At 56.0% G+C, this 27293-nt stretch overlaps 2 protein-coding genes across 2 annotated transcripts; both read left to right on the top strand.

Moving 5' to 3' along the window:
• Positions 1–76: 76 nt before the first annotated feature.
• WRAP53 (WD repeat containing antisense to TP53) lies at positions 77–19880 on the top strand. The gene is made up of 10 exons (XM_062174958.1): positions 77–1247; positions 1382–1480; positions 1658–1769; positions 17635–17723; positions 17923–18013; positions 18121–18253; positions 18771–18979; positions 19116–19219; positions 19374–19508; positions 19631–19880. The coding sequence occupies exons 1-10, from the start codon at positions 928–930 to the stop codon at positions 19872–19874; spliced, it is 1536 nt and encodes a 511-aa protein (XP_062030942.1). The 5' UTR covers positions 77–927; the 3' UTR covers positions 19875–19880.
• Positions 19881–21871: 1991 nt separating this feature from the next.
• Positions 21872–26773, top strand: EFNB3 (ephrin B3). Its single transcript, XM_062216264.1, has 5 exons — positions 21872–22068; positions 24233–24525; positions 24661–24753; positions 24868–24975; positions 25411–26773. Exons 1-5 carry the CDS (start codon positions 21947–21949, stop codon positions 25818–25820), a joined length of 1026 nt encoding a protein of 341 aa, XP_062072248.1. The 5' UTR covers positions 21872–21946; the 3' UTR covers positions 25821–26773.
• The last annotated feature ends 520 nt before the right edge of the window (positions 26774–27293 follow it).

A 27293-nucleotide genomic window follows, 5' to 3' on the forward strand; every position in this document is an offset into this window, starting at 1 on the left:
AAACTTTTAGCGCCAGTCTGAGCACATGGGAGGGGAAAACCCCAATCCCATCAGCCCCCGCGAGGCTCCTGGCACAAAGCTGGACGGTCGCCATGACAAGTAAGGGCAAGTCGTCCGCCTGCCGGCGGGAGGCCCAGGAAATGGAGGGTGTGTGGAGAGAGTCAGGATTCTTGCAGCCTCGGTGCTGTAGCGGCTGACGTTTTGTCGCGGCGAAGTTCTGCAGGCCAGGGCTGTGAGGGCAGCCTCACAAGCCTTCTCCCTGCAGATCTAGTCCACCCTTTCCCACACAGCAATGCAACCTTCTGAGGACAGAGAACCTGTCTATTGTCATCGTTGTGTTCCCCAGTGCCTCGAGCAGCGCTGGCTGGCAGGAGCTTGATGATAAATATTTATTGAATGAATGAAGAGAGACAGAAGGCTGAGGAATTGGCGAGTGGGATGCGGAAGAGGTGTAAAAGCTGTAAGGTCAGGCGCCCTCTGCAGGCCGAGGCGGGTAGGCGCTTTGAGACTTGTCGTGGGAGACGGTAGGGGACGCTCTGGCACTTCTCGCCGAGGCGGACGCGTTCAGACTACAACTCCCAGCAGCCACGAGGAGCCGTAGGGCTTTATGGGAATTGTGAGCCTTAACCCTGTTAGGCCCCCGCCTCGCCCCGACGTGGTTCGCCCGCGAAATCCGCTCCGGGGTGCGGAGGTCCAATCCGGAGGAAGGTGGGCTCAAATCCCGCGAGAGCCAGAGGCGCGCAGCTCCCACGGTGCGGAGACGCCGGCTCTACCCACGGTGCCGCGTCCCCGCTCTCGCCTCCCGCTCCCGGAGGAGGCAGGAAGGCGCGGGTGGGCTCCTCCAGGTCTGCGTCGCGGTCCCCGGGAGCCTCGGGGCCGTCCTGGCCGCCCGGCCGAGGCCAATGCCTGCCGCGCCGCCTCTGCAGTATGAAGGCGTCGGAGGCTCAGCCCGCAGCGCCGGACCAGGCCCCCGCTGCAGCCGGTCTGTCTCCGCGGGCTTCCTCGGTGGATAAAACTCCGGATCCCGACCCGATGCCGCCGGCGCCCGAAGGCAGCGATCGGCCCCCGGCGTCCCCGGGTGCGGAGCCTGGCTCAGGGCTCCCCCAGGAGCTGGGCGCAGGAGACCCAGACTCTCTGTCCGCTCTGCAAGCCGAGTTCGATACCGAGCTGGGTCCGCCGGTGCAGGAGCAGGAGCTTGGCGAAGAGGCGAGCCTCGCTGCGGAAGGCCTGTCGGAGGAGGGAGACACGTAAGTGGTGGCGGCGGCTGGCCGAGGCCTGCGAGGCGAGTGCAGGTGTGAGCAGGACCTTGCCCGCCGGCCCCCAGGCCCGTCTGCCCGTGGCTCGGCGCCCCAGGTTGGTTGTTCCTCCGTCTTCCTTCCAGCCTTTGGAGCTACAGCTTCTCCCAGCTGCCCCGATTTCTCAGCGGCTCCTGGTCGGAGTTCTGCGCCCAACCCGAGAACTTTCTGAAAGGCTGTAAGTGGTGAGTAAGGGTAGTGGGGCCAGAGGTTTGCACCTTAAAGCAGCGTGGGAGAGGGGTGAGGCGCCCTTTTTAGGACCTAGGCCTTTGTGTCTTGCACCCCCAGAGGTCGGCTCAGCCCGAGCCCTCGGCTTGGACCGCTTGGCTCTGGCCAGGATTCTAACCCTTTCCTATTTTTAGGGCTCCTGACGGCTCCTGCATCTTGACCAATAGTGCTGATAACATCCTGCGGATTTACAACCTGCCCCCGGAGCTGTACACTGGGGAGGAGCAGGCGGAATATGCAGAAATGGTAAGGGGAGGGGCTTGGCGGGCACCTTCATGTAGATGGAGGAAGTGTGGACCACGGCTTGCCTGTTCACACACTTGTCTTCCCTGTGAATTTACAGATCTACTTATCTGTTTGAAAGGCAGAGTTATAGAGAGTGGGAGAGAGATCTTCTGCCCACTGTTTCACTCCCCAGGTGGCCGCCAACAGCAATGGCTGGCCAATGCCAGGAGCCAGGAACTCTCTCCGGTCTCCCACATGGGTGGCAGGGGCCTAACTACTGGGGCCATCTTCCGCTGCTTTCCCAGGTGCATTGGCAGTGAGCTGGATGGGAAGTGGAGCAGCCGGGACTGGCGTTCATATGGGATGCTGGCGTCACAGGTGGCAGCTTAACCCACTGTGCCACATTTTCTGCTTTGAATTGTGAAGTCATTCAAAAGGATGTTTGTTCCTTCTTGGGTATAGGATGTGTTTGTCAAAAAAAAAAAAAAAGTAGTATATTTCTCGGAGCAGTATGTACATATCCAGATGTTTCTTGAATGACTGCCAATACAGTAGGCATTGTTTTTGGTGCTGGGGTAACGTGGCGATTGATATAGACAAGAGCTGTTTGCTTTCTTGTGTGGGAAATGGATAACACATAGGTTAACTGATAAGATCAGTACAAATGATAATGAGTGCCTGTACAGTTATTATGTATTAAAAGTATGTATATAACATCCTTGTGGAATACTAAAACATGAACAAGTCGCTGGCAGGCCAATGAAATAATTGTTTTTTCCACACAAAATTTGTTCTCAAATTGGCTGTGAAGGAAATAGAAGGCGAGATGAGCTAGTGTTTGAGGAAGTGGGCAGGAAAGGACGTGATGAGCCTTGGGCCAGCCTTGGAGAGCGCCTTCCAGGAAGAGGCAGGGAGATCAGGGAGACCAGACCCGGGAAGAAATTCCGTGTTTGGAGAACATAAAGAACGCCCGTGGGGCTGGGCTGCAGCCAGTGAGGGGGAGGTGGGTGAGGGCAGGGGGCGCCCCCAGCTGTGTGCCTGAGGGATCTCATGATGCGGCCTTTGGAGATGACTTGGGAAGCCACGGAAGAGCTTTGGAACGGAAGAGTAGAGAAGCTGAGGGTGGGCCAGAGTGAAATCGGCTCCCAGGTGAGAGGTGGGTGATGTCAGGAGAGGCGTGGGTGGACTTGGGGTGTCTTTTGTAGGACTGGGAGATCCGTTGGGTGTGGAGGTGCAGGAAGGAAGCAGTTGAAGGTGACGTCCAGGGTTTGCAGCGAGTTTGGGGGGCCCAGTGTATGCCGAGGAGGAAACAGGGACAGGAGCAGGCATTGGGACAAATCCGGTTTCTAAGCTGTGAAATGTGGGGCTACGGGGAGAAGGGGCTGGGGCTGTAACTCGAGAAATGGGAGGGTGTGTCCATGGTAGCTCATGGCTGGAAAAGTGGGTTCAGTCCTGGGAGTGTGGACCCAGGAGGAGAAGGCCCCAGCGGAGCCCTGAGTGCTGCTCTGTGTGGAGGGGGTGCGGGAGAAGTGACAAAGGCGGAGGCCGAGACTCACGACTGGCACTGCCGAGAGACCGGAGCTGGGTCTGGAGACTGCCCAGGAGCACGTCAGTGGCCTGGCAGGACCGCCCCGGAGGTGCGGTGGAGGCAGAAGCCCACCAGGGTGGGGGGAGAAAGAGCGTGGACAACTCTTCGTGGTGGTGCTGTGAAAGGGAGCCTAGAAATGGGTTGGTGACCAGAGGGAGTGTGGGCTTTTAGGGTACATCTGTGATGTCAGGAACGACCAAGCCAACAGGGAGGAATTGGTGCTGCAGGAGAGAGCGCGGGGAGAGCAGAGCGCCCGGGTGGTGGCCGGAGGAATGCAGGGTCTGGAGCATGCTGGAGAACTTGGCCTCGAGAGGCAGAGTCCGGCCTCGCAGCAGCGAGAGGTTGGAAGGTTTCTGTCTGCCTCAGCAGCAAAGGAGAGCCTTGGAGGAATGTTCTCTGCTCAGCGCCTCTCACAGTTGCTGTCATGTTTTTTTTTTTTAAGATTCGTTTTATTTATTTGAAAGACAGAGTTAGAGAGAGTGGTAGAGACAGAGAGAGAGGTCTTCCATCTGCTGGTTCACTCCCCAGATGGCTGCAACGGCTGGAGCTACACCAATCTGAAGCCAGGAGCCAGGAGCTTCCTCCAGGTCTCCCACGTGGGTGCAGGGGCCCAAGGACTTGGGCCATCCTCCACTGCCTTCCCGGGCCATAGCAGAGAGCTGGCTTGGAAGAGGGGCAACCGGGATAGAATCCGGCGCCCCAACCGGGACTAGAACCCGGTGTGCTGGCGCCACAAGGCGGAGGATTAGCCTGTTAAGCCACGGCGCCAGCTAAGAGTTGCCATCATTTAAAGCAACACTAGTGACAGGCATTTGTCACCGCAGTGAGAAGCCACAGCGTGGGGCTCCTGCATCCGTCCGGGCGTGCCTTGTTTGAGCTCTGGCGACTCCACTTCTGGTTTAGCTTCCTGCTGGTGTGCGTCTTGGGAGGCAGCAGGTGGTGCCTCAAGCACTTGGTCCTTGCAGGTGGAGGTCTGTGCTCTGGCTTTGGCCTGGCCCCAGCTATTGGGAGTATTTGGGGAGTGAACCAGCAGACGGACGATCTCTCTCTCTGTTTCTATTTTTCTGCCTTTCAAAGAAAATAAAAATAAACACATAAAAATTTTGAAAAGTGAGACTGATAGTTGTACATGTGTTCCAGTGAGTTAAATGACTGGAGTTTTTCAGTTTGTAAAACGAGGATGATTAATAGAACTGAGAGAATTTACTAGGGGGCCAGTGCTGTGATGCAGTGGGTTAAGCTGTGACTTGTGACGCCGGCATCCGTATTGGAGCGCTCGTTTGAGTCTTGTCTGCTCTGCTTCCGATCCAGCTCCCTGCTAAGTGTGCCTGAGAAAGTGGAAGATGGTCCAGGTACTTGGTTCCCCGCCATCCGTGTGGGAGTCTTGGATGAAGTGCCTGTCTCCTGGCTGTTGGTGGCCATTTGGGGAATGAACCAGCAGATGAAGATCTCTCCGTTTCTGTCTGTCTGTCTCACTCTGCCTTTCAAATAAATAAATAAACCCTAAAAAAAATAGTGAATTAATGTAAGGCGTTTAATGCAGGGGCTGGCATGTACTGAGTATTCAATAAACACGTGGAGGCATTGGTGCCAGTCGTGTGCAAACGTGGACTAGGACGCTGGTCTGGATGGCGTTTGGCAGGAACGAAAGATGCGGGTGTCTTGAGAGTGTCTGCAAGGTGTGCTCGTCTTGGCGGACTAGAGAGAGATTGTGAATGTTTCTGAAATAGCAGAGCAAGTGAGCTGCGTGGGCCAGAGGTGACCCTCCGAGGCTGGAATGGAGGTGCACTGTGGCCGGGATGAGTGGGGAGAGGAGGCTGATGTGGACCCAAGGCAGTGGCTGTGGGGGCCGAGGAGATCAAGGCGCAGAGAGGCCAGTGTTGGGCAGATCCATTCATTCTTTTTTTTTTTTTTTTTTATTATTTTTGACAGGCAGAGTGGACAGTGAGAGAGAGACAGAGAGAAAGGTCTTCCTTTACCGTTGGTTCACCCTCCAATGGCCGCCGCGGTAGCGCGCTGCGGCCGGCGCACCACGCTGATCCGATGGCAGGAGCCAGGTGCTTCTCCTGGTCTCCCATGGGGTGCAGGGCCCAAGGACTTGGGCCATCCTCCACTGCCTTCCTGGCCACAGCAGAGAGCTGGCCTGGAAGAGGGGCAACCGGGACAGAATCCGGCGCCCCAACCGGGACTAGAACCCGGTGTGCCGGCGCCGCAAGGCGGAGGATTAGCCTAGTGAGCCGCGGCGCCGGCCTCATTCTTCTTTTCTTTTTTAAAGATTCATTCATTTACTTGAAAGAGTTACACAGAGAGAGAAGGAGAGGCAGAGAGAGAAAGTCTTCCATCTGCTGGTTCACTCCCCAGTTGGCTGCAATGGCCAGAGCTGCGCCGATCTGAAGCCAGGAGCCAGGAGCCTCTTCCAGGTCTCCCACTCAGATGCAAGGGCCAAAGCACTAGGGCCATCCTCTCCTGCTTTCCCAGGCCACAGCAGAGAGCTGGATTGGAAGTGGAGTAGCTGGGACTCGAACCGGCGTCCATATGGGATGTGGGCACTGCAGCTGGTGGCTTTACCCGCTATGCCACAGTGCTGCCCCCCCGCCCCCATTCATTCTTCCGCTGATTCATTTATTCAGCCCATTTTTGTGGAGCATGTTCTGGGTACCAGGCTTTGCCCCCGGGCCTTGGGAATTAGTCAGATGCAAGCCTGGCACGAATCCTCGTCCTTATGAAGCTGCTATTCCGGTGTGGGTGACAGGCAGTGAGGAGATAACCAAGTAAACTCCACGTGTGATGAGTGCAGCAGGGAAGAGGGCCGGGAGGGTGAACCGCAGTCTGGAAAGGGTGGTTGGAGAAGCCCTCTGTGTGAGGAGATCTGAGCTGATACTCCGGGGCCTGTGGACCTAGACGTCAGCAAGAACAGCAGGAGGTGGCCACCCAGGAGCTAAAGCCTCAGTGAGCTGGAAGCTGACGGCAAGAGCTGCAGAGGAGCTGGGCCTTGGGGAAGTGAAATGGTGTGGCGATGACAGTGGGGACAAAGGTGACAGCCCCCCAGCAACCTCTCACCCCTGAAACGTGCTAGAGAGGGTTGTGAGCATTGGCGCCGTCTCAGCTCAGGAGGCCATGGGACAGCCAGGGCCAGGCATGTCCAGCCGGGCCAGTGAAACTTTCTGAGATGAGAAATCAGGGTTTTCAGCTCCTCTAGTGGGATTTCGGAGGCTCCAGGTTAAAGGTTTGGGAGGGCCGGGAGGTGGGCTTGGGGCCGGTGAGGATGTGACTAGAGCAGTGTACTGGCCATGGTGATCCGGGTGGCCTGGAAGCCTGGGACTTCTCTGGGCCTGAGGTCAGTGGGGGAGAAGATGAGTCCTGATGGGTGCCTAAAAGCAGAAGGGTGCGGGGCCGGTGCTGTGGTGTAATGGGTAAAGCCGCTGCCTGCAGTGCCAGCATCCCATATGGGCACTGGTTCCAGTCCCGGCTGCTCCACTTCCAATCCAGCTCTCTGCTATGGCCTGGGAAAGCAGTAGAAGATGGCCTAAGTCCTTGGGCCCTTGCACCCGCATGGGAGACCTGGAGGATGCTCCTGGCTTCAGATCAGTGCAGCTCTGGCTTTTGAGGCCACCTGAGGAGTGAACCAGTGGAGGCATCTCTGCCTCTCTGTAACTATCTTTCAAATAAAATAAATAATTAATCTTTAAAAAAAAAAAAAGAAGAAAGGTGCCCAGTCCCTGGCTGGTCCTGACGCTCACCTGCTGTGTGCCTTAGACTAAAGGCTGCAGGCGTGAGTTCTCTGGGCAAGTTCTAAGCCTTGGTTCCTATGACAGAAATTGGCAGTGTCACAGGCTAGGGTCTGTGGAGCAGCCATCGTGAAAGAGTTCAGGAGCAGGGAGGTCGTTTCACACAGAGCTGGAGACTCTGGGGACGTAGGAGATTGTGGCACAAACTCCCTTAAGAGGAGTGGGAGAAGTCATTACCCACCTCTCTGTAAAGTTCAGCACTTTCAGTTTTTCTAATTTTTCTACTTTCTTTCCAAGCTCTGTTAAAAGTACTGAACTGTGTTTTTGTTTTAAAGATTTATTTTTTATTTTATTTTTTTAAAATATATTTATTTACTTATTTGAGAGTCAGTTACACAGAGAGAGGAGAGGCATAGAGAGAGAGAGAAAGAGAGAGAGGTTTTCCATCTGATGGTTCACTCTCCAATTGGCCACAATGGCCGGAGCTGCGCCAATCCGAAGCCAGGAGCCAGGAGCTAGGAGCTTCTTCAGGGCCTCCCATGCGGGTGCAGAGGCCCAAGGACTTGGGCCATCTTCCACTGCTTTCCCAGGCTATAGCAGAGAGCTGGATTGGAAGTGGAGCAGCTGGGTCTCAAACCAGTGCCCATATGGGATGCCGGCGCTTCAGGCCAGGGTGTTAACCCGCTGCGCCACAGCACCGGCCCCTATTTTTTATTTTTTAAAAGGATTTATTTATTTATTTGATTGGCACCTGTGCTATGGCACAGTAGGTTAATCTTCCACCTGCAGTGCCGGCATCCCATATGGGTGCCAGTTTGATTCCCGGCTGCTCCTCTTCTAATCCAGTTCTCTGCTATGGCATGGGAAAGCAGTGGAAGATGGCCCAAGTCCTTAGGCCCCTGCACCCGTATGGGAGACCCATAAGAGGCTCCTGGCTCCTAGCCTCGGATTGGTCTAGCTCCAGACGTTGCAGCCATTTGGTGAATGAACCAGCGGATAGAAGGCCTTTCTCTCTGGGGCCAGCACTGTGGCACTGTGGGTTAAAGCCCTGACCTGAAGCACTGGCATCCCATGTGGGCGCTGGTTCTAGTCCCGGCTGCTCCTCTTCCGATCCAGCTCTGTGCTATGGCCTGGGAAAGCAGTAGAAGATGGCCCAAGTCTTTGGGCCCCTGCATTTGCATGGAGACCGGGAAGAAGCTTCGGATCGGCACAGCTTCTGCCGTTGCGGCCATCTGGGGAGTGAACCAGCAGATGGAAGACCTCTCTCTCTGTCTCTACCTCTCTCTGTAACTCTGTCTTTCAAATAAATAAAAATAAAATCTTTTAAAAAAGAAAGTATTTTTCTCTGTTTTTCCCTCTCACTGTCTGTAACTCTACCTCTCAAATAAATTCAAAAAATAAAAAAATTAAAAGATTTATTTATTTATTTGAAAGGCAGAGGCAGAGAGAGAGATCCTCCATCCACTGGTCCACTCCCAAAATGGCTGCAAAGGCTGGAGTTACGCCAGTCCGAAGCCAGGAGCTTCCTCTGGGTCCTCCAGGTGGGTGCAGGGGCCCAAGGACTCAGGCCATCTTCTACTGCTATCCTAGCCCATAGCAGAGAGCTGGATCGGAAGTGGAGCAGCCAGGACTGGAACCAGCACCCATATGGGATGCCGGCACTGCAGGCAGCGGTTTTACCTGCTACACCACAGCGCTGACCCCTAAAGATTTATTTGTTTTAAAAGACAGAGTTAGAGAGCTAGAGATGGAGGGAGAGAGAGAGATCATCCACCTGCTGGTTTACTTCTCAAATGGCTGCAGCAGCCAGGGCTGGGCAAGGCCGACACGTGGAGCCAAGAACTGCGTCCGGATCTCCCACTTGGGTGGGCAGGGCCCCAGTGCTTGGGCCACCGTCTGTTGCTTGCCAGATGTAATAGCAGGGAGCTGGATTGGAAGCAGAGCAGCCTGGGGTTGAAGGGGCACTTGGGCGTTGACTATGGGCTCCCCAGCGGCAGCTTCGCCTGCTGCACCACAGTGCCCACCCCTCTGAAGCTTTCTGTGTAGTTGTAATCCTGTAGCGGGTGGTTTTGCACACTGCCTTTTCCTTTTTAACAATCATATCCTAAATCTTTTGTGTAGTGGTTCAGTCTTTGTTTAATGATGTCATATTGCATTGAGTTCTTAGGATAATTTTCTTACCTCTTTGCCCATTTGGAAATTTGGGTTATTTCCAGGATTGTTTTTTAAAATTTATTTTATTTATTTGAAAGGTAGAGTTAGACATAAAGTGCGCGCTCTTCCATTCTCTGGTTTACTGCCCATGTGGCCACAGTGGCCAGGGCTAGGCCAGGCTGGAGCCAGGAGCTTCATCTGGGTCTCCCACAAGGGTTCATGGATCCAAGGACCTGGGCCATCTGCTGTTGCATTCCCAGGCACATTAGCAGAGAGCTGGATCAGAAGTGGAGCCGTCGGGACTCAAGCTGGTGTTCATATGGGATGCTGGGTGTTGTATGCAGCAGCTTAACCCATTACGCCACAATGCAGGCCCCTATTTCCAGGATTTATTTATTTATTTTTATTTTTTAATTTTTTTATTTTTTGACAGGCAGAGTGGATAGTGAGAGAGAGAGACAGAGAGAAAGGTCTTCCTTTTTGCCGTTGGTTCACCCTCCAATGGCCACCGCGGCTGGCGCATCGCGCTGATCCGAAGCCAGGAGCCAGGTGCTTCTCCTGGTCTCCCATGGGGTGCAGGGCCCAAGCACTTGGGCCATCCTCCACTGCACTCCCGGGCCACAGCAGAGAGCTGGCCTGGAAGAGGGGCAACCGGGACAGAATCTGGTGCCCCGGCCGGGACTAGAACCTGGTGTGCCGGCGCCGCAAGGCGGAGGATTAGCCTAGTGAGCCACGGCGCCCGCAATTTCCAGGATTTTTTTTTTTTTTTTTTTTTTTTTGACAGGCAGAGTGGACAGTGAGAGAGAGAGACAGAGAGAAAGGTCTTCCTTTGCCGTTGGTTCACCCTCCAATGGCCGCCGCGGTAGCGCGCTGCGGCCGGCGCACCGCGCTGTTCCGATGGCAGGAGCCAGGTGCCTCTCCTGGTCTCCCATGGGGTGCAGAGCCCAAACACTTGGGCCATCCTCCACTGCACTCCCTGGCCACAGCAGAGAGCTGGCCTGGAAGAGGGGCAACCGGGACAGGATCGGTGCCCCGACCGGGACTAGAACCCGGTGTGCCGGCGCCGCAAGGCAGAGGATTAGCCTGTTGAGCCACGGCGCCGGCCAATTTCCAGGATTTTTATATCAAAATTTTCTTCATTGAAAATTTTTGTGTATTTTGAGGGAGATTCTTGTTTTTAAATTTTTATATGTTTTCCTTTTGTTCGAGAGAGAGAGAGACAGATACAGATAGATCTTTCACCTGCTGTTTCACTCCCCAAATGGCTACAACAGCCAGAAGCCTGGAACTCCATCCAGGTCTCCCATGTGGGTGGCAGGGGCCTAAACACCTGGGCCTTCATCTTCTGCCTTCCTAGGCTCGTTAGCAAGAAGCTGGTTTAGAAGCAGAGTAGGGGCTGTGGCGTAGCAGGTAAAGCTGCTGCCTGCGGTGCCAGCATCCCATATGGACACCAATTCAAGTCCCTGCTGTTCCACTTCCAGTCCGGCTCTCTGCTATGGCCTGGAGAAGCAGTGGAAGATGGCATAGGAGGCCCCTGCACCTGCGTGGGAGACTCAGAAGAAGCTCCTGGTGCCTGGCTTCAAGTCAGCCCAGCTCCGGCTGTTGTGGCCATTTGGGGAGTGAACCAGCAGATAGAAGACCTCCCTCCCTCTCTGTCTCTCTGTCTCTCTGTAACTGTACCTCTCAAATAAATAAATTTTTAAAACAATATCTGGCAGCCAGCACTATGGCATAGTGGGTAAAGCCGCCTCCTGCAGTGCTGGCATCCCATATGGGTGCTGGTTCAAGTCCTGGCTGCTCCACTTCTGACCCAGCTCCCTGCTATGGCCTGGGAAAGCAGTGGAAGATGGCCCAAGTCCTTAGACCCCTGCACCCATGTGGGAGACCTGGAAGAAGCTCCTGGCTCCTGGCTTCAGATCGGTGCAGCTCTGGTCATTGCTGCCATCTGGGGAGTGAACCATCGGATGGAAGATCTCTCTCTCTATCCTTCTGTAACTCTGCCTTTCATATAAATAAATAAATAAATAAATAAATAAATACCCCGATATCTGTAAGTTCAGCATTTGGAAGTAGATAACACATATGTAGGTGGGGAAAATGGGGAGGGCATTTTCCCTGTACCAGTGTGCGCTGAGCTGGCCTCCCAGTATAATCTCCTAATCCCTTTCTACCTTTTCACAGAACTTTCTGGACCTCTTATCCCTAGCCACTTCCTTGAGCACCTACCTCAGCCCGTGGCTCTTGCTTGAGGCCCTGACTTTTCCAGGGAGAGTCTGCGTCCTCTGTGTCCCCCCATCTGTCAGGCCAGGGCCAGGGCGGGCACCACATTCCCAGTGCTGTAGCCAGGAGGCTGCTTTGTGCTCCCTGTCACTCATGCCTCATGGCCTTCCTGTGGCTCCCAAGACCTCTGCCTTCTTGGTGACCTGGGGCTTCCAAGTCAAAAGCCAGGGTCCTCATCCTTTAATCTTCCTTTTCCTAACTCCCCGTATCCAATTAATTACCAGATCCCATCAAGCCTGCCTAATCGTTCTAATCCACCCTCTTCTCACTCCACTGCCACCACAGTAATCCGGGGTGCTGCGACGGGGGGCTGTGTCACTGGAGCAGCCTCCTGTCTGCTGCAGCTGCCGCGCTAGACGTGGGGAAGTCGCAGTGAGCGGGACAGACGTGCCTCCTGCCGTCTTGGGTACAGACGGCTATAGGAACGTGGAGCGCTTCTGAGAGACCCAAAGGGTGACTCATATTCAAAGGAGTTGTTGGGGAGGCAAAGGAGGGAGTCTCCAGGCTTGGGGACAGGGCCGTGTGGAAACCTGAGGGTTGAGAACATGAGGAGTTGGAACTAGCAGGGGTCTGCAGAGGTTTTAAGTCACAGAGGAGAGCCTCAGGGGGTCCGAGGTGGGGGAGAGGTGATAGAAGACGGTAAGGAGATGGGGCTTTGTACTGAGGCCCACATGGAGGCACTGAAGTGCTTTACGCAGGGGAAACGTACAGGATTCCAGTTGTTTTGGGAAAAGATGTATTTTATTTATTTGAAAGATAGAGTTACAGGGAGAAGTAGAGACAGAGAGGTCTTCCATCCACTAGTTCACTCCCCAAATGGCTGCAACAGCTGGAACTGAGCTGATCTGAAGCCAGGAAGCAGGAGCTTCTTCCGGGTCTCCCACATAGGTTCAGACGCCCAAGCACTTGGGCCATCCTCTGCTGCTTTCTCAGGCACATTAGCAGGGAGCTGGATCGGAAGTGGAGCAGCCAGGACTCAAACTGGCGCCCATATGGGATGCCAGCACTGCAGGTCGGAGTCTTAACCCACTGCGCCACAGCGCCGGCCCCCAGAGTTCCAATATCACCAGATCTGGGGCCGCCATGTGGCTGCAAGCATGGAGAATGGGTGTGTGGGTTGGAGTGTGGGGCACAGGACGTCCAGAGAACACGCACAGGGTTGCAGAGATGCTAGCAAGAGGGCAGTGGCTGGTGATGGGGTCTTAGGAGCAGGAATGAAAGGGAGAGGACAGACCCGAGAGAGATCTAGGAGGGGTAGTTGGCTGTGATACTGGGCTGGGCCAGGAATGGACAGGGAGTGAGGAAGGGGAGCAGTGGAGGTGTGGGGTGGGGGTTGGGTGGAACCCGAGAAGAGCAGCAGGTGTGTGGGCAGGTGACGCTGGGTCTGTCATGGACAAGTCCAGAACGAGGTCCCCGTGGGATGTCCGAGTGCAGCCGTCTGCCTGGCGGTCGGATCTATGCATTCAGAGTAATGAGGTGGAAACTGAAGTCATGGCTGGGTCACATCACCCTGAGGGTCAGCAAGTGACTGGCAAAGAACCGTGTCCAGACTGCTTAAAGATTTCCTGCAAATTAGAAAAAGACAAAACCCTGGTAGGGAAACACTGGGTAGAAAAATGGGCACAAATTATGAAAAGGTGCTGTACCTAACTGGCTAAAAAAAAAAATGTCCACCTCACTTACAGTAAGGACGGAAATGCTAATTTATGCCATAGTGAAATGCCATTTCACAGCCTTCAGATTGGGAAAGATTTAGAAGCCTGGCAGTGTCAGCAGGGCGAAGAGCAACAGGCACACTTACATGCTGTTGCCGAGAAAGTAAATTGAGATGAGCACTTTGGGGGAGAAATTTGACATTACCTCACCAAGTTGGCAGAGCACACGGTGTAAAGACCCGTAACTTACCATTAAGCAGAAACTGTAGAGAATCCCTTCCACACGCAAACCGGAATGAAAAGCCCACTGGCCAAGCAGCACGAAACCATCAGCTGTCCATAGAAGATAGAAGGATCCATCAGTCTGGCTGTGTTCCCGAGTGGAGTGCTACAAGAGGACTTCAAAAGGTTCCCGGAAAAATGGAATGAAAATTAAATTTCTTTTGGTGCAAAAATGTTTGAAATCCTTGCATAGTTTTTTGTGGACTTAATTTTTTAAAAATTTATTTATGTGAAAGACAGAGACAGAGATCTCCCGTCTGCTGGTTCACTTTCCAAATTCCTGCAACAGCAGGAGCTGGGCCTGATTGAAGCGAGGAGCCAGGAACGCCGTCTGGGTCTCCCACGTGGGTGGCAGGGACCCGGGTGTTCGAGACATCCTCTGCTGCCTTCCCAGGCGCACTAGCAGGAAGCTGGGTCAGAAGTGGAGCAGCCAGGACTCGAAGCAGGCACCCTGGTGTGGGATGCCATGCCGGTGTTACAGTGGCAGCTCAACTTTCTCTGCCACATGCTGGCCCTAGGATCCAGGTTCTTAAGCCTCAGGGAGCTGGAACTGGGCTGGAGCTGACCCTAGGAGCTAGGCACTCTGATAGGGATGTGGACTGCTAGGCCAAGTGCCCACATGAACATTCTGGAGACCCCGGTGTATTGCAGTGAAAGCGTCTGAACCGGGGCAAGATGTGGCCCTGTAGTTGACTCACAGTCACAGAGGGAGGGGCTCATGCAATGTGATGCCATTAATACTAACTTTAAAGACATGCTAGCTTCTGCTTTTTGTCTGTATGAATATGCATGAGGGTGGCAAATTCAGGGTAGTGCTTACCTTTGAGAAGGGTTTCTGTTAGCAAAGGGGTTTTACATGATATTTTTTTCTTAAACATGTATTTATTTAAAAGGCAGAGTTAGAGAGAGGGAAATAGGTAGATCTATCCATTTGTCCCCAAATGCCCACAACAGCCAAGTATGGCCCATGCTGAACCCAGGAACTTGGAACTCCATTTGGGTCTCCCATGTGGGTGGCAGGAGCCCACCTACTTGGGCCATCTTTCATTGCTTTCCCAGGTGTAATAGCAGGGAGCTGGATTGGAAGTGGAGCAGCTGGGAATTGAATGGCTTTTATATGGGATGCCAGCATTGCCTGTGGTGACTTAACTTGCTGTGCCACAAAGCCCATTATTTTTTTCTTAAGTTAGGGAGAGGGGTTGCAGGAATTTTTCTTTTCTTTTTTAGTGCTTTGCATGTAATAACACTTGTGCATTTTTATGAGATACCGTGCAGAATTTCAATGTATATAGAGTACACATCACAAGAATCAAATCAGACAATTAACGTTTCCATTTCTTTGTGTTTGAAGACTTCCAGTTTTTGGCACAGTAGTGTATAATACATTGTTGGGACCCACAGTCATGCCACTGTGCTCTGGAACACCAGGCCTATTTCTCCTGTTTTGTGACCTCTTCTCCACCTTCCTTCTGCCCTCCCCACCACCTCCCCAGCCTATAGAAACCACAATTATAAATTCAGATGGACTTGTCTTAATTTGTTAATGATGAAATGGCTCTTCATTGATGCTCAGTAAATATTCATATTATTGGGTAGTTCTTTGTGTCTGAGTTGGAGTGTTATTTTCTTCTTCTCTGTTTAGAAAGAAAAAATGTGGGGCCAGCATTGTGATGTAGCAGGCAAAGCCACTGCCCATATGGGTACCACTTTGGGCTCAATTTCCAATCCAAGCCGGCGCCGTGGCTAGCCGGTGCCATGGCTTAACAGGCTAATCCTCCACCTTGCGGCACCGGCACACCGGGTTCTAGTCCCAGTCGGGGCGCCAGATTCTGTCCCGGTTGCCCCTCTTCCAGGCCAGCTCTCTGCTGTGGCCCAGGAAGGCAGTGGAGGATGGCCCAAGTGCTTGGGCCCTGCACCCCATGGGAGACCAGGAGAAGCACCTGGCTCCTGGCTTCGGATCAGCGAGATGCGCCGGCCACGGCGGCCATTGGAGGGTGAACCAACAGCAAAAAGGAAGACCTTTCTGTCTCTCTCTCTCTCTCACTATCCACTCTGCCTGTCAAAAAAATTTTTTTTTCCAATCCAGCTTCCTGCTAATGGACTGGAGAAAACAGCAGAAGATGGCCCTAGTGTTGGGGTTCCGCCATTCATGTGGGAGACCTGGAAGAAGCTCCTGAATCCTGGCTTCAGCCTGGCCCAGCCCCAGCCATTTCAGCTACCTGAGGACTGAAACAGTAGATGGAAAATCACTGTCTCTCTCTCTCTCTCTTTGTAACTCTGACTCAAATAAATTAATAAATCTTTAAAAAAAAAAAGGTCTGAATCTACAGTTTCTGGTGGCCTAAATCTGATTGACACTGGATTCTGAGTTAGCCCTTGAATATTGTGATAAAAATTATATTTTTAAAAGATGTATTTATCTGAAAGAGTACTAGAGAGGGAAAGAGAGAAAGAGATAGAGAGAAGGTCTATCTGCGGTAAGCCGGAGCTGAGCCAAGTCAAAGCCAGGAGCCAGGAGCTCCATCCAGGCCTCCCACATGGGTGGCAGGAGCTCAAGTTCTTGGGCCATCACTGCTGCCTCCCAGGCTGCATTAGAGGGAGTTGGAGTGGAAGTGCCAATAGCCAGGACTCAACACAGGCACTCTGCTATGGGATGTGTAGTGGAGGCTTAACTCACTACGTCACAATGTCCAGCTCAAGATTTTATTCTTTACATATGAGGGTACTTTAGAAAGTTCATGGACAAATTTAATGAAAAGATAAGTTTATTTTGGTGTAAAAATTTCTGAAATCTATGCTAGTTTTCTGATGTTTGTTTTTAAATTAAGAATTTGTGTGTGTGTGTGTGTTTTAAAGATTTATTTATTTGAAAGAGTTAGAGAAGTCTTCCATCCGCTGGTTCACTCCCCAAATGGCCACAATGGCCAGAGCTGGGCTGATCCAATGCCAGGAGCTAGGAGCTTCTTCTGGGTCTCCCACATGGGTGAAGGGGCCCAAGGACTTGGGCCCGCCTTCTACTGCTATCCTAGGCCATAGCAGGGAACTGAATCGGAAGTGGAGCAGCCGGGACATGAACCGGTGCCCATATGGGATGCTGGTACCACAGGTGGAGACTTAGCCTACTATGTCACCTTGCAGGTCCCAGATTTATTTATTTAAAGATTTATTTATTTGAAAGGCAAAGTTACAGAGAGGCAGAGGCAGGAAGAGAGAGGTCTTCCATTCCCTGGTTCACTCCCCAGATGGCCGCAATGGGTGGAGCTGAGCCAATCCAAAGCCAGGAACCTGGAGCTTCTTCCAAGTCTCCCACGCAGGTGCAGAGGTCCAAGGACTTGGGTCATAGCAGAAAGCTGGATGGAAGTGGAGCAGTCGGGACTCAAACCAGTGCCCATATGGGATGCCGCACTGCAGGCTGCAGCCTTAACCTCTATCCCACAGAACCAGCCCAATTTTTTTTCTTTTGAAGGCAGAGTGACAGGGAGAGATTGAGGGAGACAAAGAGATCTTCCACCTTCTGGTTAACTCCCCAGATGCTCATAACACTCAGGGCTGGGCCAGGCCAAAGCCAGGAGCCTGAAACACCATCCAGGTCTCCCACATGGGTGGCAGGGATCCAAGTACTTGGGTCATTTCCCACTCTTGCAGGGGAACTCGATCATAAGCAGAGTGGCCAGAACTTGAACTGTGCTCCTAGGTGATGCAGGTGTTGCTAGCAGTGCCTTAACCCACTGCACCACAATGCTGTCACCCTCTGTACCCCATCGCCTTCTGCCTGGTTAGGGGCACATATGGCCTTTTCTTTTTCTTTTTTAAGATTTATTGATTTATTTGAAAGGTAGAGAGAGAGGTCTTTCATCCACTGGTTTGCTCCCTAAATGGCAGCAAAAGCTGGAGCTGGGCCAGTCTGAAGCCAGGAGCCAGGAGCTTCTGGATCTCTCACATGGGTGCAGGGACCCAAGCACTTGGGCCATCCTCCACTGCTTTCCCAGGCCATAGCAGAGAGCTGGATCAGAAGTGAAACAGCTGGGACTCGAACTGGAGCCCATATGGGATGCTGGCATTGCAGGCTGGGGCTTTACCCACTACACTACAGCTCAGGCCGCAGATGGTCTTCCTCTCTGCCAGGGGCACAAGTCTGACTCTGAGTCCCATGCTCCCCCGGCCCCCCCAGTGACCCAGGTGTTCCCTCCTCTGTCTAGACCCCTGTCCTTCGAATGGTGGAAGGTGACACCATCTACGATTACTGCTGGTATTCTCTGATGTCTTCATCCCAGCCAGACACCTCCTAGTAAGTGATGCCCTTTGCCCTCCTGCTCGCCCCACACTCAGTTCCAGTGGGGCCCTGTGTAAGCAGGTCAAGGGCCGCCAGGGGCCTGGTGGGAGGAGGGTTCCGTGTGCCCTGCAGATGGGAGCTGGGAGAGCTGGTCAGCTGGCTTCCTCCGCTTCCTTTGACAGCACTGGGACCTCAGTGTCCATGTCTCTCTCAGCGTGGCCAGCAGCAGCCGGGAGAACCCGATTCACATCTGGGACGCGTTCACTGGCGAGCTCCGGGCTTCCTTTCGGGCCTACAACCACCTGGTAGGGACCTCCCCGCCCAGCCCCAGCGCTCTTCCTGGCCCAGCTCTTCTTCCTTGGGGAGAGCTGAGCCTTGGCGAGGTCTGTTTTCAGCCCTTCCCTGTCCTCAGGATGAGCTGACTGCTGCCCATTCACTCTGCTTCTCCCCGGATGGTGCCCAGCTCTTCTGCGGCTTCAACCGGACCGTGCGTGTCTTCTCCACGGCCCGGCCTGGCCGGGACTGCGAGGTCCGAGCCACGTTTGGTAAGCATTTGTGCCTGCAAGGGAGGAGGAAAGGAGAGGGTGCCTGCAGAGGGGCGCCGTGTGAGTCCAGGCCCACCTGAGGGCCTTCTTTGGGTCCTCAGCAACAGGTTGTGCACAGCTGGCAGAGGAGAAAACACTCAGGCCCAGGGAACGTTGCCCAGGGTCACCCAGCTGGTCAGAGAACTGGCTTACTCCTCAACCTGGGCCTCATCGGCTGTGTACCCTTTGCTTTCTAAAATCTTTGTCTCGAAAATTTGAGATGAAGCTGAGTCCATTTTCCTTGAACCTTCTGTCCTTTCCTGGAAAAACTAGGATTGGAGCGGGAAGAGGGGCTCATGGGAATTAAGGTCTTTTGGGGGGATGGAGGGATGTGGGGAGCATTGGCAGCCTTTGACAAGGAGGACTAGGGGCATCCCCACACTGGTGCTGCAGCGGGGGCAAGTGTGCCTCTGCTGAGCCTGGTGAATGCCGGGTACCACTGCCTTTCCCCGGCTTCATTCTTGTCTTCCCTTCCCAGCAAAAAAGCAGGGCCAGAGCGGCATCATCTCCTGCATCGCCTTCAGCCCAACCCAGCCCCTCTACGCCTGCGGCTCCTACAGCCGCTCCCTGGGTCTGTATGCCTGGGAAGATGGCTCCCCTCTCGCCTTGCTGGGTGGCCACCAAGGGGGCGTCACCCACGTCTGCTTTCACCCTGATGGCAACCGCTTCTTCTCAGGGGCCCGCAAGGTAGGGGTCAGCCCTGAGGACCCGTGGGCAGCAGGGCAGGAGTGGGATAGCGGAGTGCCTGTCAACCTGGAGGGCGGCAGAGATGTCTGGGAGTTTGGGGCGGCCAGGTCAGCAGGGCCCTGTGCTGTGTCTTCAGGATGCTGAGCTTCTGTGCTGGGATCTCCGGCAGCCCGGTCAGCCACTGTGGTCTCTACGTCGTGAAGTGACCACCAATCAGCGCATCTACTTCGATTTGGACCCGTGAGTGGAGGAGTTTCCTTCCTGCCGGGGGCCCTGATCCCCTCCAGGGATGCCAGAGCCAGCTGGAGGGTTCCAGGAGTGAGAGGTTCTTGCTGTGGGGGTGATGCAGGGGAGAGAGGTGACTCGCTATACTAGCAAGTCACCTCTCTCCCAGGACTGGACAGTTCCTGGTGAGTGGCAGCACCAGCGGGGCTGTCTCCGTGTGGGACACCAGCGGGGCCGAGGATGCTGGAAAACCGGAGCCACTGCTGAGCTTTCTGCCCCAGAAAGACTGCACCAACGGCGTGAGGTCCTCAGTTCAATGGCACAGATCTTGGGACATGGGCCTGGGGTGGGGGTTGGGGGGGGCAGAGCCCTGCGGGAGCAAGCGTCACCCAGGTACTGACAGATCCTGCCTGTCGCTCCCTCCAGCCTGCACCCTAGCCTGCCTCTCCTGGCCACTGCATCAGGTCAGCGTGTGTTCCCGGAGCCCACAGAGAGTGAGGATGAAGGGGAGCTGGAGCTGGAGCTTCCTTTGCTGTCCCTGCGCAACGTCCACCTTGAATGTCAGCTTCAGCTCTGGTGGTGTGGGGGCACCCCCGAGCCCAGTAGCCCTGAGGATCAGGGCGAGAAGGGACAAGAAGGGACAGAGGGAGGGGGGGATGAGCCTATATAAAAGGTTTTACATGATTCTAGAGTCTGTGTCTGTCTGGGGAGGCAGGTGACAGCAGTGGGGTCCAGGTTGGGGACTGGTGGGCTGCCTAGTCCTGCAGCGATGGGACTGGCATATTGTTCACGAAAAGGGTTGAGAGGTGGGACTAGGCAGGAGCCAATGGGGTGGCTGAGCTTGGTGTGAAGTCAAGTGGGTGGGGGTGGGACTTCATGCCATTGACTGGTTGGTTGCTAGGCAACTTGGTAAACTGAAGGGGGAAACCTGTTTGAAATTTCACTCCCAAGGTGGGGGCTGCAGGGGTCAGGGTGAGCTGGGCTGAGCAGGAGTGGCAGGAGCTCTGTGTCAGACTGTTGGGTGTGACTGTGTGAGACTGCAGGCGGGTGACAGACCAGACGCCGGCGGTGATGCCGGCTTGCTCGCACGGCTCGCACTCACACTATTTACCAGCACCCAGCAGCAGAGGGACCATTACTCAGCTCTGGGGGAAGGGGAGCTGGAGCATTCGCCTCCCCTCCTTGGACTCCCCCAGGAGACAGGCAACCCAGTAGCCAGAGTCAAGGACACACATGAAAGTAAAGGTGCTGAAAAATACAGATGTCATGTTCAGTGTTCGGTTAGATGCAAGACAAGGGCAGAGGGGCTTAGTCATGGGCTGCCGGCGCCGGTCTCCTGGTTTCTCCCTGGGCTCTGTCTTTGGGAGTGGGGGGTGTTGTTGGAAGCAGTGACTCCTCCCCCCCCCCCCCCCCCCGCACACCTTGCCACACAGAGAAGGGGTGCTTCGAAGAGACTGGCGGCCGAGAGGTGATTTGGGACCTGTGGGGGCTTGAGAGGAATGTCGCCATGGCCAGAGGTGCTGAAAGCCAGGGTTCTTACACCCACAAAGGCAACGCCTCCCTTCCCCCAGGATAATTGGAAACAGCCCTGCCGCCAGGCTGTAGGTACTGCCTTCCCTCCCCCAGCCTCACTTCTCCCCACTACCGCCTGAGAAGGGCCCAAGTTCACCCCTACATCGCGTGCCTTTCACCCAGCCCTCAGAGAACAGTAAAGAGCCCGGGAGGCCGGCGTGGGTTTCTGGCGCCCGCATCCCACTCTCCCCGTGTGACCTTGGGCAAGTCAAGGGGGCTCCCGTGAGCCTCGGTTTCTCCATCCTCGGCATGGGATCCCTGGCGCTGCCCCTCCCGCCTCACACAGGTGATCCATGGACAGACCAACTCAGCCGCACTTTGTCAAGTGCCAGGCCTTCAAGGTTATTATTATTCTCCAAAGACCTCCCGGGAGCAGCAGTGTTGTTTTGGGGTGGACGAGGAGGAGGAGGCTCGCGGGAGAGAAGGGGGTGGGTTCCGCAGGGGTGGAGAGGGCGAGAGCCTTTCCGGATTCGAGAGAGGAAGATTCCAACCCCCGGGCGATCCGAGGGCAGCGGGGAGACGGGCAGACGCTGGGCCAGAGACGCAGCGCAGCCTCGCAGAGACAAAGGGGGCGTGAGAGACCGCGCCAGGGCGTGAGGCGGGGCGGCGGCCGCGGCGGGCGGGAGGTGCGCGAGGTGAGGGAGGTGTGGGGGGCGTGGGCCCGGGATGCAGCCGCCCGCTCCGGCTGGAGCTCCAGCTCCAGTTTTTCCCTCCACCATCCTCTCCCCCTCTCCGCCTCTCCTTTAACTCCCCCCTCCTGGGCTCGGGACTGGTTTCCTCCCTTAGCCCGCTGCCCTCAATCCCGGCGAGGCTGGGGCTCCGGCGCGGCGCCCCCTTCCTCGCTCCGTCTTCCCGCACCCCATGCCGCCCCCTCCCGGCCCCCGGCTGCCCCAGTCCCCCACTTAGGCCGGCGCACAGATCCCGGGGTGCTGGCGCGTGGGCCGGGGGCGCGTCGGGCGCCTGCAGACGCCCCTGGAAGGGCTCCTGTAGGGCTGAGCGCTCCGCAGAGGGGGTGCGGGCAGAGCAGAAAGCGGGTCCGCGTGGGAGCGGTGGGGGGGCATCGGCCACCAGGGTGGCCGGGGCTGAATAGCCGGGCAGCCCAGGCAGTCACCCCCGGGGTGAGCGACTTTAGGGGAGTTGGTGCCCCGCCCCCCAGGCCTTGGCGGGGTCATGGGGGCCCCCCATTCTGGGCCGGGGGGCGTGAGAGTCGGGGCCCTGCTGCTGCTGGGGTGTTTGGGGCTGGTGTCTGGGCTCAGCCTGGAGCCTGTCTACTGGAACTCGGCGAATAAGAGGTGAGTGGTCTGGGGCTGGGGAGACCCCAGGCTCTGTGATGGGCCAGGGGGTATGGAGGCTTGGGGGGCTTGGGGGCGGGGTTCTCTGAGCCGAGAGGAGGCTGGAGGGAAGGAGCTGGGGGCTTGATGGGAGGTGATGGGTGGCTGGAGAGAGGTGATCTTTGTGGCCAGACTCCTGGGTCCCATACAGAGCTGGAGGTGGGTGGTGATACCCATGTGCTAGGAGTTTGGACACCCCAAGGGGGCAAGGATGGGAAAGTTTATGGGTAGCGGGAGGCAGTGGCGTGGTTATTTGGATCTGTGGGAGACCTGTGTCAGGCGGGGGGCTGGGCTTGGAGGGAGCCTGGTTAATGTCAGCTCTCAGGAGAGAGCCGCTGAGTAGGTGCTGCTGAGGGGAAGGGCAAGGCTGCTCCCTCCCCAGCAGGGACTGGGTGTTGCAGGCGGGAGGGAAGGGGGCTCAGCCTGGGGACTCTGGGGACCGCTTCCCCAAGGCTCCTGAAGTTCGTCACAGCCTGTCTCCCAACTCTTGCCCACAGCCAGGGGGGCCATGAACCCTTGGCTGCATAGTTTTTGCCTTCCTGGCTTGGGGACTGCTTTCTGGCAGGAGCTGGGAGACCCCTGGAGCCTCCTCCTTTTCCCTCTGCATCTGGAGTTCTGAGCACTCCACCGCCCCCTCCCCCAGCTCTGCTACAAACTCTTCCATCAGACCCTCTGTTCCGTGGCATGCTTGCTTTGCTCTGAAAAGAGGCCAAGGGTCAGATGAAACTTCAAGCCACACAGGGCGGGGCGAACAGGACCTTTGGGAGGTCATCTGGGTCCCTTGCCTCTGTGCGGTTCCTATTCCCCTTAGCAAAAGAGTTCTGTGTCTGGAAAAAAAACTTCCTATTTCCCTGGGGAGCAGGGGAAGGAGATGGCCAGGGGAAGGAGATGGGCTTGGGAGCGCTTCAGCTGCGTGGTCTCAACCTTGCTTCTGCTGCTCTCAGCTGTGTGGCCTTGAGCATGTCACTTAACCTTTCTGAGTTTGCACCCTTAGTCCCTGCAGCTGTTGGGAGGATTCAAGGTAAGGCGTAGGCCAGAGTATACACTCATTAGAGAGTTAGGATTACTGCTCTTCCTCTTACTTTCCAGCCTCTCTCATTCTGCCCCATCCTGCATTCCTCCATCCTCCCCTATCTCTTTGGATATAATCTCACTGCCTTTTCTATGCTCGATCTCCCACCCACCAACTCCCAGCCACAGGTTGAGTCTCAGGTGTGGCTTGAGGACATAAATTAGGCTTATTCTGACAGGTTGGATAAAAGGGAGTTTAGGGTGTCCTGGGTGGGAGGGAGTGGGTCATTTGGCAGTCTGGAGAGATGCCAAACACAGACTCATGGGGAGCCATGCTGGCACCTGTCTCAGCTGGGAATGCATAAGGAGAGGCTGCAGTGGTTGGCAACTTGTGACCCTGCTGGGCCAGTGGGTGCCTGGCGTGGTGACCCAGGAGGTGTGGGGCTTTGTCAGTTATGGTTGGAAAAGCCAGTTTCTTCAATTCCAAAGCAATGGAGCCCTTCCCCCAGGATGTCTAGGGTTGGGGAAGGAGGGGGCAATGACCCAGGCAGCTGGCCCCCCACCCTGATTTTCATTAGTCCTACTTAGGGCCATTGCTAAACCAGGCATTTGCTGCCTGTCCCACTCCTTGGCGAACTTGGGACACATGTGTACATCACCCTCCACGCCCCTTTCCCTGCCCCGCCCCTTTTGCCCTGAAATCCCTAAAATTTCGCTGGTGGCCTGGATGAGGGGAGGCTCTGCCCCATGGTCGACTGCCATGGAATAGTGAAATCACCTGGGAGGGGTGGGCTGTGTGGTTCCAGAGAGGCCAGCTCCTTGGTAACTGGCATCCTGTTGCCATGGCAACGGCGCTGGTGATGGAGCGGGAGATGGCAGTGTGCATGTGGTGAGGGCGGGCTGAAGAGTGCATTTGGGCACACCAAGGGGCAGGAGACCTCTGAGCCTGGCTTCCTGCTGTTTCTAATGTGAGCTCGAAGAGTCTTTGGTGCCTGCTCTGTAAGAACACACTTTTCCACCCAGACAAAGGCGGGCAGGGGCAGAGAACTGCTGTCCTGGGGGCCAGACCCCTGCCGTCTCCTCCTCCTTGCCCACCTCGCCCTCTTCTCCGTAGGTTCCAGGCGGAGGGTGGCTACGTGCTCTACCCCCAGATCGGGGACCGACTAGACCTGCTCTGCCCCCGGGCCCGGCCTCCTGGCCCTCACTCTTCTCCTAATTATGAGTTCTACAAGCTGTACCTGGTCGGGGGTGCCCAGGGCCGGCGCTGCGAGGCACCCCCTGCCCCAAACCTCCTTCTCACTTGTGATCGACCTGACCTGGATCTCCGTTTCACCATCAAGTTCCAGGAGTACAGCCCTAACCTCTGGGGCCACGAGTTCCGCTCCCACCACGATTACTACATAATTGGTACCGCTGGGCAGGGGGCAGGGGCGAGTGGGGAGCTGTTCCCCAGATCTAGGGTGGGTCAGGGTAGGGGGAGACCAGGGGCAGAACTGGGGCCAGACCCTGCGTGCCAACCCCACCCTCCGTGTTCTCTCCCAGCCACGTCGGATGGGACCCGAGAAGGCCTGGAGAGCTTGCAGGGGGGCGTGTGCCTAACCAGAGGCATGAAGGTGCTTCTCCGAGTGGGACAAAGTGAGTGGGGCGGGGGCACCTCTGGGAGTGGAGGAAGCTTGGGCAGTGCCATCATGGTCAGGGCTCAGTTGTCTCAGCCCCTGTCTCTCTCTCTCTGATCTTTCTTGTCTCCAGGTCCCCGAGGAGGAGCCGCCCCCCGAAAACCCGTGTCTGAAATGCCCATGGAAAGAGACCGAGGGGCAGCCCACAGCCCGGAGCCCGGGAAGGAGAACGCAGTGCCAGGTAGGAGCCCTGGGGGTCAGCAGCTCTCTGCCTTCCCCACCCTCCTCTGCGCTCAGACCCCAGCTGCCTGGCCTTCAACCTCTCCCTCCCTCTTCAGTTTTGGGGGCGGTGATACAGGAAAGAGGAGAAGAGAGGATGGGAGGGTGGGAAGGGAATGGAAGCCAAATGAGGAAAAGACTCAATTAGAACTAATTAGCCAAGTCAGTGCTTCAATCAGTGCTGTCAGAGAAGTGGGGAGGACGGCGTGGCAGGGAGCTGAAGGGCTGGACACCTGGATTCTGAGCTGGCTTCTCGGGGAGGGGAGGCGGGGGTCTCCCTCAGGGCCAGGGCATTGCTGGGGAAGCCCGCGGGGACCCCCCAGGGCTGGGTGTCCAGATGCCCAGGTGGCTCCTTCAGCCCCTCCCCCTCTTTCCTCCTTCACCCCTTCCCTGCCAGGTGACCCCACCAGCAATGCAACCTCCCGGGGTGCTGAAGGCCCCCTGCCCCCTCCCAGCATGCCCGCTGTGGCCGGGGCAGCAGGGGGGCTGGCGCTGCTCTTGCTGGGCGTGGCAGGGGCTGGGGGTGCCATGTGCTGGCGGAGACGGCGGGCCAAGCCTTCGGAGAGTCGCCACCCTGGGCCCGGCTCCTTCGGGAGGGGAGGGTCTCTGGGCTTGGGGGGCGGAGGCGGGCTGGGAGCCCGGGAGGCTGAGCCTGGGGAGCTAGGGATAGCTCTGCGGGGCGGTGGGGCTGCAGATCCCCCCTTCTGTCCCCACTATGAGAAGGTGAGTGGCGACTATGGGCATCCTGTGTATATCGTGCAGGATGGGCCCCCGCAGAGCCCCCCGAACATCTACTACAAGGTATGAGGGCGCCTCCCGCCTGGCTCTCCTGAATCTGGCCCCTTGTCGAGTGCTCCTGAGTTGACTTAAAGGTTTCAGGGACACTGCCAGCATCCCCTTGGCCCCTCTGCCCCGCCGGCTCCTCTCCTTTTTCTGGCTGTTGCCCTTTTCTCCACGTGTAGGATTCCTGAGATTTCCACGGCGCCCCTCCTGCCCTCCCGATTAGCCATGGGCGCCCCCTCTGTCTCCATGTCCCCTGGGAGGAGGCACAGGCTCAGCCTCCTCTGTGACTGTGACCCCGGTGTCCTTGCCCCCCGCCCCGAGCTGAAGTGGGGGAACAGTCTGTCTTTTGGTTGGCACCTCTCTCCTTCTGCCTCTCACTGTTGTTTCTCTTCTCTCTGTGTCTTATTCTTTCTCTCTCTTCTGTCTTTAGGTCTGTTCCTCTCCCTAGCATCTCCTCCCTACACCTCCTCTTGCCCTCTTGGCTTCTTATCCTCTCCCGTCTCCTGGGTGGGGGCATCACAACATCTCTCCCCTTAGCTCTCAGCCCTCCTCTGACCTCGCATACCAACCACTCCTCAGCCTGGGGGCTTCCGGGGAAGGCTCTGGCACTCCACCCCAGCTCAGGGCACGGGCAGCAGGGCCTCCTTCTCTGCCCCGCCCCAGGCCTCTACGTACTTTCTCCAGCCATTTGGGGTGGTTGGGTCGTGACAACTACTATGAGAAGAAGTGTCCTGTTTTGTCCAGTGGCCAATGGCGAGATAAGAGCTGTTTGGGACACGTGTGGACTCGGTCTGATGCTGAATGGGCTACTTGGGACAGGAAGTGACCTGCTCCAGACAAGAAGTGGCCAGGCCTGCACAGAAATGGCCTGGGAAGTGGCGGAAGCAGTGCAGCAGGAACTGGAAGTGCCTTCATCCAGGACAGGAAGTAGCACTTCTGAAATAGGAAGTGGTCTGGCTGGAACTCCAAGTGGCTTAGTGTGGGGTTGGGGGTGGGTGGGAGGTGGATGGTTCTTACCCTGTGGGGAAGAGGGCAGGAGAACTTCCTGTCTCAGGAGGAAGCTGGAGCTTGCTGTCTGAGGAAGGGGGTGGACTGAGGAGGACTCTCCTGGTGTTCAGTGGTTCTTCCCAGGACCTCCTTTCCCTGGACTCTAGATTCTGGGACAGCTGAGATGACTGCCACCCGCAGTGGCAGGCCCGATGTGTCTTGTTCCTCCCTTTCCGTATCCCAGTATAATCTGTGTTAATCAACAGGACTACCCCAAGAACCTGTGTGTTCTCCCCAGTGACCCAGATGGCCGTCTTGTTCATCCCGTTCTCCATTTCTACTCCCTCCGAATTCAACACAGCTTCCTTGTTAGTGACCGGAATGGTGGCCTTCTGACTGGTCCGGCTGACAGTGGTTCTTAGCAACAGCCGCTGTTTCCATAGTGACCAGCGGATACCTCTTCCTGCCCTCTAGTGCACCACTGGGTGTGTTGCCTCAGTTTCTTCCCAG

The sequence above is a fragment of the Lepus europaeus genome, chromosome 18 (genome assembly GCF_033115175.1).
Source record: "Lepus europaeus isolate LE1 chromosome 18, mLepTim1.pri, whole genome shotgun sequence".
Taxonomy (NCBI): domain Eukaryota; kingdom Metazoa; phylum Chordata; class Mammalia; order Lagomorpha; family Leporidae; genus Lepus; species Lepus europaeus.

Bases quoted from the DNA above. Each gene is read 5' to 3' on its own strand.
- EFNB3 (XM_062216264.1), top strand. From the start codon at position 21,947: ATGGGGGCCCCCCATTCTGGGCCGGGGGGCGTGAGAGTCGGGGCCCTG. The intron at 22,069-24,232 runs GTGAGTGGTCTG...TCTTCTCCGTAG, and splicing joins TGGAACTCGGCGAATAAGAG to GTTCCAGGCGGAGGGTGGCT. The intron at 24,754-24,867 runs GTGAGTGGGGCG...TCTTGTCTCCAG, and splicing joins GCTTCTCCGAGTGGGACAAA to GTCCCCGAGGAGGAGCCGCC.
- WRAP53 (XM_062174958.1), top strand. From the start codon at position 928: ATGAAGGCGTCGGAGGCTCAGCCCGCAGCGCCGGACCAGGCCCCCGCT. The intron at 1,770-17,634 runs GTAAGGGGAGGG...TCCTCTGTCTAG, and splicing joins AGGCGGAATATGCAGAAATG to ACCCCTGTCCTTCGAATGGT. The intron at 18,254-18,770 runs GTAAGCATTTGT...TTCCCTTCCCAG, and splicing joins CGAGGTCCGAGCCACGTTTG to CAAAAAAGCAGGGCCAGAGC.